General features: G+C 41.9%; 2 protein-coding genes across 2 annotated transcripts; one reads left to right on the forward strand and one right to left on the reverse strand.

Annotated features, from left to right (window-relative positions):
• Positions 1-2586: 2586 nt before the first annotated feature.
• On the forward strand, positions 2587-4606 carry baalcb (BAALC binder of MAP3K1 and KLF4 b; the record flags this gene model as incomplete). Its single annotated transcript, XM_079180410.1, has 3 exons — positions 2587-2777; positions 3889-4088; positions 4442-4606. The coding sequence occupies exons 1-3, from the start codon at positions 2597-2599 to the stop codon at positions 4604-4606; spliced, it is 546 nt and encodes a 181-aa protein (XP_079036536.1). The 5' UTR covers positions 2587-2596.
• A 337-nt stretch (positions 4607-4943) lies between these two features.
• nme6 (NME/NM23 nucleoside diphosphate kinase 6) lies at positions 4944-7851 on the reverse strand. The gene is made up of 6 exons (XM_079179906.1): positions 7668-7851; positions 7457-7552; positions 6668-6770; positions 6530-6569; positions 5849-6009; positions 4944-5704 (listed from the first exon to the last, which is right to left on the reverse strand). Exons 2-6 carry the CDS (start codon positions 7547-7549, stop codon positions 5553-5555), a joined length of 549 nt encoding a protein of 182 aa, XP_079036032.1. The 5' UTR covers positions 7550-7552; positions 7668-7851; the 3' UTR covers positions 4944-5552.
• Between the last annotated feature and the right edge of the window lie 939 nt (positions 7852-8790).

Below are 8790 nucleotides of genomic sequence, written 5' to 3' on the forward strand. Positions count from 1 at the left end.
GCAGGAAGGACGGACCTGCGGTACCTCCCCTTCACACACCGGGGGTGAATCAGCCGGTGGCTGAAGGAGCTGCACAGAGCTGCCAGGGCGTCCCGCATGGGGTGGGAGGTGTTGTCCATCAGGGATGATATATCATCCTCCTGTCTCCCACCACGTCCACCGTATCCAGTGGACACCCCAGCACACTGCTGGCCTTCTTAATAGGTTTGTTGAGTCTGTTCCTGTCAGCCGTCGAGATGCTGCCGCCCCAGCAGACACACTCCATAAAAAATGGCTGATGCCACCACAGAGTCAAAGAAGGTCCTCAGGGGTGCTCCCTGCACTCCAAAAGACATGAGTCTCCTCAGCAGATAGAGTCTGCTCTGACCCTTTTTATAAAGTGCACGTGTGTGATCAGTCCAGTCCAGTTTATTGTTCAAGTGAACACCCAGGTACTTAAAAGTCCTCACGATCTCAATGTCTATTCCCTGGATGTTCATTGGTATCGGAGGAGAGCGAGTGGCAGGGTTAGGGTTAGCCCAGACAACAGCAAAGGCAGATACAAGGCAATATAATATATATAGCCAATATATAGCAATATAGCCAATATATAGCAATATAGCCAAATATATAGCCAAACGGTGAGGCTAAACAAGAGCACGATAAAACTAAGATAAAAGATAAAACAATACACAATAACAAAAAAGATCTCAATAAAATAAATACATTAAAGAGAAAAGCTAATAAAAGCAATACAACAATACAAGACCAGATAAAAAGACAGTAAAAAAGGGATCACATAAAAGTCTAAAAGGGATTTTAATAAGTGATCTAGTAGTCCTTATCTTCACGACAAGAGGCTGAATCACGTCCACCGTCTCTTGGTAAACCCTCCTTTACTGTGCGTAAGGGGATTCACGGAGGAGCGGATCGTGCGGACGGACGGACGCAAAGCCAACCGGAGGACTTTCATTTATTGACAACATGTTACGCTTCTGGCAGCAGACGACACGGAGGAGCAACCGGGGCGAGACGAAACCAGGGAGCCTCCATCACCAGTAAGCCTGAGTCATATTTCACTGTGCGCCGTTTGTTTCCTCTGCGTTAGTCGATTCAAACGGCATCGTTCGCGTTTCTCTCGGGCATATTAGGCATATTACAGCGTTGTTGTTTTTGTTTTCATGTCACGCCAGCGTTGCTTGCTTTCTTTGTAACGATGACAGAGCTGTATTGCTCGAGAGGCTCATATAGTATTCATTAACTGCGCCTTTACTATGGCTGTTACCTCATTCCTTTATCTGAGCCTATGGAGGGGGATAATTAAATAAGGAGCCTTCACCAGGTGATGTCGTGATTTATAGGAGGCCTGTATGTGGACAGTGTCAGCGCATCAATAACATTCAGGCTTAATTAGCATCTAATTTAAGCGCAACTCGTTTAAACTGCGGCTCAGTAAAGCCGAATGATATTGATCAGTCATGAAACTGTGGTGAGGCTGTAGATCTGGTTGGTCTGTAATTGTTTTACAAGACGTATTGATTTGCAGTGCTATCCAAAAAAAAGAATAGGCTATAGATAAATAGATAGTTCTACAGCTTCAGTAGTGTGTATGTAATACAATAAACTAGGACACCACATGATTACAGCAGTACAAAACACTGCAGAACAATACAGCATGTAGGCTGCACATCAAGGCCATACACAAAAGTTTTGGTGACTCATCTCCAGGGGACAGCAATTCAGTTCTCTTTGTGTATTAGGCAGCACAGAGCTTTAATTATAGAGGGCCAGAGTTGTCAAATAAATTGACTGTAGAAAATGTTATAAAAACACGCACCGGAATACATTTTCCCCACTTCTACAGTCTCCCTCCCTGTCTTCGTTTCTCACAGGTGACTAGCTGGTTTTGATGAGCGTTTGATTAGGAAGATGGTGCTTTCAGGTGCAGGTGGAGAACTGTAAACGAGATTGAGGGACAAAAGGGGACCACTCAACCTACTCTTTGAAGGAAAGAAGTCACTGAAGCCTGATCTTGAGAGGATGCCAGGTTTTCCCCACAGCTGTGTGCTGTGCTGTAAGTATGTGTTTGTTTGTGTTGGTTGTATACAAAATTGCCTGGTCAAATGTACAGAATTGGAACATAGCAGTATTTGTTTTAGGCCTGCAACTAATGATTACAGTATTTTCATCATTGATTGTTTATCTATTAGAGACCTCAGCTGTGAAACATGGCTAAATACAATGGATATTTATTAAGTTCTGTCTCTGTGATTGGTGTTGACGCAGCACTACTGCTCCAAAACCAAGAATTAGTGTATTTTGTTTTTGAAGAGATGTAACTGCAGGTCTAATTGACCCCAAATAACAATAATCGATAATAGACCTATTCGTCTAATTTATGTAGTTCTAATTTATTTATATCACTCAGCGTGTTATGTTAGGTTCAAATAAATAGTCATCATGAATCTTTCTGTCTAGTGGGACAACGTTTCAGTTCACTCAGTTGGTATCACATGCTTCCAATCGTTAAATTAGAATCAAGTGTAAATCTGGTGTTCCTTTATTTCCGCTCTGAAGAAAAGTCCAGCTGGAAGTGAGGGTGCCCTGAGGCAGAGCTATGGGCTGTGGGGGGAGCAGGACCGATGCTCTGGAGCCTCGATACCTGGAGAGCTGGACCAAAGAGACGGAGTCGACGTGGCTGACCAGCACGGACACTGATATCCCCCTGTCGTCCATCCAGAGCATCCCTTCTGATAACTCTGAGGCCGGCTTCGCTTCGGAGAAAACAATCAGCCCTGGTATGAAGATTGAATTACGGTCGAGTGGCCGGATGAATGAATACTTAATTGGTTTCCTGACAGGAACGGGCAGTAATTTAACTGCTGAAGAAATAAATAATGCATTCATGGTTGTATGAATTAGTACTTAATTAGGTTACCACCACAGAGCACGGTGTATTCGCAAATTCAATCTTATCTTTCCGTTGATATGAAAACCTGCATGTGTAACACAGTTTCCCTTTTGACGCTTTGAACGACCAATTCAAACAAGAAGCAAGGAATATTTAATTGAAGTTGAAAAAACGGTCGTGGCGAGCCTCATGCGTAGATAATTAAGGGTTATGTATGACACAAGGACGTGTGGCAGACCAAACATTTGGAATGTGTTCTTTTAGGGTTCAGCTAGTCATCACATATAGCCTAGAAACAGATGGATCTGACTTTAATTCTACTGCTCTTCTTCTGTGCTCCTAATTGCGCGTGTGTTTTTCTTTGAAGCCAAGCCAAGGGGAAATGAATGTGTAAATGGACATAATAGGCAACATCAAAAGCCACTGTGCTGAGACGGGACTTGGCTCTCATGGCAACAGATACAGGAGCCTTGATGTAATTGTGAAGACAAATTCTGTCTTCCATTCTGCAGAGATAAAACAGATCCGGAATTGGCCAAATGAATCGGAAAAATGTTTCAGCATTTGAATTCATATTTCCAGACTATGAGGATAATCGCAGAAATAGTTCACCTAATATAGTCAACATAGTTCATATTATATCCTCCCATGTGCTATCTGGTTTTTAAGTCATTCTTAAGAATTGTTGTACAATACGGTGTCTAGATAACTTAGATTTAACTCCAATAATGTTTTATGCATTTCATTAGTTTTTCTGCTAAAATCATTTTTATCTGATTGGGTTGATTAGAATGTTGTCTGGATCTCCCTACCTTTGTTTACAGCTAGTTTATGTAAAAATACATTTTAAAACCATCTTAGCTCAAACATTTATGAGCTTTATTCACCTCTAGGGGACAGAACCTTGCTTAAAAACACGTAACAGGACGTCCATGCTGAAGGTTCATTCACCTTTAACATCCAGGATAAGACCAAGCTGAGGGTTTGTTTCGTTCCAGTTCCAGATTTCTTTGAGGACGGCCTCCCTCTCCCGGCTCAGGCTTACCTCACGGTCTGTTCGGCCGTGTCTGAAGCCAGTCTGAACGACGTGAAGCCCGGCAGCCCCCCTGCAATACTGGGCTCTCCACCCAGTGAGGCGGAGTCGCCGTCATCGGGCACCACAGTGCAGCGCAGGAGTGTTCTACACACTGAAGAGATTGTAAGACTCCTTTTGTACATTAAGTAATTAGCAGTGGGAGACCTGTTGTAGCTCAGAGATGGGGAGGATCAAATCATTTGTTTTCATGTTCTGCTCATACGTTACAGTTAGAGCTGAAACAATTTGTGAAATAAATAGTCAATTGTCAGAAAAGTAAACAGCACCAGTTTTGATATATAATATAACCTGATTGATCAATAATGACTATAGCTGCAGCCTTCCTAACATTGTCATCATTTTAGCACACGCCCTCTGTGCTTAAATGCATGAACACACTTAAGAACACAATCTGCAGTCTCAGCAAACGTAGCGTTGTCTTTTATAATATCCCTTCTTTCATTCCGCCTCGTCAGACGAAATGGCAGGACAATCGGATGTCGACCAAGCAAGTGACCATCACGGTGACGCAGAGCATCCATCAGGTGGACAAGAACGGGAAGGTGAAGAAGTCCCTCACCACCTACGAGGTGATGAAACCCGTGGAAAGCCTCAAACAGGCGGCGACACACAACACTTGAGTGCAGGAGAGACTGTAGGAAGAAGACTGTGAAACAAGGGAACTGATGAAAGCACAAGGAACTCTACGAGTTTGATCGTCATATTGAAAACATCATCATTCTCTTAAAAACAAAATTCTCAATACAGTAAAAATGTACTTCTATGGTGCCTGTTGCAACAATGTCTTGCTGTACTGCAGAACATACTGAAACTGTAGATGAGTCAGAGAAAACACAGAACCTGACATTTGACAGTACAAACAGTATCAGACCAAAACTAAATGAAGAATTCGTAGTTTATCACAGAAGACAGGAAACCACTTGTAAGCACATTTCAAATTTCTCAAGTGACCTAGAATCTAAAAAGCCTTCTCATTGCTATTTCACGATGCTTTTGAGGATTAAATATATACGTGTAAATACATTATTTCAGTATTATTTCACATTAGTGAACATTCACAAGCTGCGCATATAGCTTTGTTCTTTGACACCGAAACATTACATGTAGTTGCTGCTGTGCTACAAGCTAAATGGCTCAGGAAACTGAAATTGATTGTGACGATTGCACTATTTACAGTGAAGCCCGGAAAGCAGTTTGTGAAGACAATGTGAAGCATTGTCTTTCTACGTCGTGTCGTTTTGTACAATACAGTGTTACATTTTCTTATATGGTCGTTCGTGTTTTCTAATGACAATAAATTTAACAAAAACATGTCTGGTCCTTGTAAATGACTTCATATGTTCAAGGAAAAGTCGGTTTTACTGACAAAAACATGGAATGAACAAATTGGCACAAATAACATGCACTTTCTGGGATCATCAGACATTAGACATTATATCTGTACAGCATGTCAAATTGTGGCATCCTTTCTGGGAGCTTGCGTTTTTTGTACGCGCCATCGACTAACGATTGCAGAGTTTCCGAGCGGTCCTTTGGGGTTTAGAGACCGTGACGGCAGTTCTGGGGTCAGCTATGCGTCGAAAGTGTGTGAATCTGTTTTTTAAGGTCGTAATGTATCCGTCCTGATCGAAACGATGGCTCCTCCTTCTCCATCCACTCCTCCGCGCAGAAGTCCGGGAAGAAGAAACGGATTTCTCTTTGTGCCGACTCAACAGAATCTAGAGAGAAAAAAGGAAAATGTGAAAACCTGTGAACCTGTATGTGACGGGACAGCCCACCTGATAAAGCATGGCTGTAGAACATGCTGTAAACGTGTTACATACTCGCATATGTAAACACACGACACTCAACGTACTTCCTACCTGAGCCGTGAGTTGTGTTTCGTGTGTCCGTGAGTCCAAACTGAGCCCTGATGGTAGCGGGCGAGGTGTATCTGGCTTGGAACACTTTGGTCGGCCCCATCAGTGCTCTCCAGTGATGGATGGCGTCCTCTCTGGCTAAAACGTAAGCTCGCATCGGACCACTGCGGGGGAAGAATAACAAAGTCTTTGCAAAACCATAAACTGCTCTGTGTGGCATGAATACACGTCAGTTTATCGGTTTCAGCTGAACAATGCCGGCTGGGGCCGTTTGGAACTCGACATGGCTCACACGCTGAGGATGTCCCCAATAACTCCGAATGCATCCAGAGAAAAGGCCGTTGTGGAAACTACCGATCGACTGCTGCGAGGACACGAAAGCGGCGACGTGATTACGAGCACCTTTTGAAATCCAGAGATCCGTGTGGAGCTATTGTGAGCGGAGAGAAAATTGCTCGAGGGGCTTTTGTCCACTGATAATTGAAACTCCTGTTGTGAGGTTTCAGAAAATGATTCGTTGGTGTCTTGCTGAGCGTGAAATTGGAGCAGCCGTCAGTCACTTGACGTCAGCCCTGTGGGTTTGTGTGGTACGAGTGTTTCTCCCATCAGACAGAACACAACATTTATCCAAAGTAATTCTTTCGTTCGTCACGGTTTGGGAAACGTACAAGTATGGTAGCTTACCTTGACATGAATTCAACAAGCCTTTGGTAGAAGAATCGCCCTGAGAAGCAAACAAAAGAAAGTAAAAGCTTTAACCCTTTTTCATATAATGTGTGGAATCACTTTGTTCTTTTAAATACATTTGTTGTCTCCACACACCTGAATGTTCAGCATAAAAGCTCTCAGAGTCCCGTCTCCTCCACACAACATCTTTAGATCTGACAATCACAAAATTGTTGTCCAGGATTCTCTGGTGAAGAGCCTGAAAGAAAAGGGAGAAAAAAAAGTTGTTTACCTTGTTTTGCTGCACTGCAGCTGATGATCGCTAAACTATACTAAATATGTTTGGATCAAAACTACATACAGGGCACTGTGTGCAGATTCCTTCCAAAATACAAAAAGGTCGTTCTCCTCCTCTCTATTAAGATGACAACAGGCTTTAAAAAGGGACCTGTCACTGATGGAATATTTTAATATTAGACACCGCTTTCTTTCTTCTTTATGGTTTGGATTGAAGTTAAGAGTACAGCTGGTTTACACCATGTCAATGAACAGGCCAGGCTAAAACAATGCATGAATAAAAAGAGAAAGACACTTGGTTCAGCAATCTAAAAATCTAAAAAGAGTCTACACTTAATACTATTCACACTTTATTTCAGTTTGTGAAGTCAAATTGTGGAATTGTATGGGGAATTACTTTAAAATAATTCAAAATGAAGTTCAAGAAATGTACATGTGTATGCAATGTAGATTCATCAACTAATTGGACAACATGGGTCATGTTTATATTAAGTGTTTTGTTGTTTTGTTTATGCTGTCTCCATATTGTGTTCACTTGACAACGTGACATCAACAGCCCTTTTAAAGTAGAGAATATGGATACAACTGCTAAACTAGTGTGCCTAACTAAGTGAGGAAACAGTCTTTGAGAGATGCACGCGAGCTCACCTCTACTATGACAGGATGAGCTACAGCATCTGGTTTGATTACCGCCAGGGTGAGCTGCAGCACTTTGGAGAGGCGGCGAGCTGAAAGGAACATCGTCTACAGCAAAGACAGAAAGACACTATTATATATTATTCACCTCAAAAAAACGGAACTGTTCAAGCTCATACATATGTCCGTCATTAAACGTTAGTTAGACGTTAACGTTACCAACCTCTGTCCAAAACACTGGTCAGTTTGAAGACGAGAGCGCAGCTACGGGTGCCGCCATGTTGTAGCAAATACAAACTCGATACTTTGATACAAACTAAGTCTCCAGTCGGCGTCTTCAAAGCACACGTGATTTTAATTACGTGTATGTAACTGCGTACTGTAATATAAACGTGATTTTAACGAATGGCGAATATTCCACGGTCAGTCCGTCCGATAATATCGTCCCCAGAAACTCAGCCAGCACACAATGTTCCCACTGCGAGGGTGACCCTAAATACGAACTCTAAAATAAGCATTATGAGTTAATTTGTAAAGAGTGACATTTAAATTAAACTATCAATAGTTACAATAATTGACCATGTGACGACCAGGAGTATTTTTTATTTAAGAACCTGTATGTTGTGGATCTCTATGTTCATTGTGATTGATTAAGATATTCTGGTGGATCAACAAGTTGACACACAAGACATTTTCATAAATTGTGTCATAAACTAGGCCAGTAAACTTGGGAAGTTTGGTCGAACATATTCTCTTTACTGTGAAATAAAGGAAATGGAGCAGAGTGGGATTAAGTGCCTTGCACAACGGCACTGCAGCAAAGTAGATTCCCTCCATATGCTTGAATTTCCATCCTCAAGTGACCCACTTCACTGCACTGACCTGCCACCCACTGTTCCAGAATACCAAAGAAGAAAAAGAAGAAACTACTGAATCATCTGTCATAAAGACTGACTATTGTGGTTCTTTATTTTTACTATCCAACACTCAAGTTTTTAAAATATATTTTAGAAATAGAAAAACGGCCTTCCTTTTCCATGTTGTATCCCATTGATTCACCCTTTATTTAAAAAAAGAAGCATCTTGGTCACTATGAATCTTAAAAATAAAGTGAATGGAATTGTTTGTCAAATTTCCCTTTCAATATCAAATACAATACAATTAACCCAAGGTCCTCAAATTGTCTCATTGGGACTTTAAGGTGAAATTGTCTCAGAGCCTCAGAGTTGTACCCGTACCATGCAACCGTACTATGCAACTGTTAGTGTTATAAAGTGTAAGTGTAGACTATGGTTGGACCATTGATGATGAGAGACAGCTACAGGCAGGGACTGGAAAGAGGGAGA

This window comes from Pholis gunnellus (genome assembly GCF_910591455.1).
Source record: "Pholis gunnellus genome assembly, chromosome: 19".
Lineage (NCBI taxonomy): Eukaryota > Metazoa > Chordata > Actinopteri > Perciformes > Pholidae > Pholis > Pholis gunnellus.

Excerpts from the sequence above, each read along its gene's own strand:
- nme6 (XM_079179906.1), bottom strand. The coding sequence starts at position 7,549 with ATGTTCCTTTCAGCTCGCCGCCTCTCCAAAGTGCTGCAGCTCACCCTG. Across the intron at positions 6,771-7,456 it reads CTCATCCTGTCATAGTAGAG|GCTCTTCACCAGAGAATCCT; the intron begins GTGAGCTCGCGT and ends CTTTTCTTTCAG. Across the intron at positions 6,010-6,529 it reads CTTGTTGAATTCATGTCAAG|TGGTCCGATGCGAGCTTACG; the intron begins GTAAGCTACCAT and ends CTTCCCCCGCAG.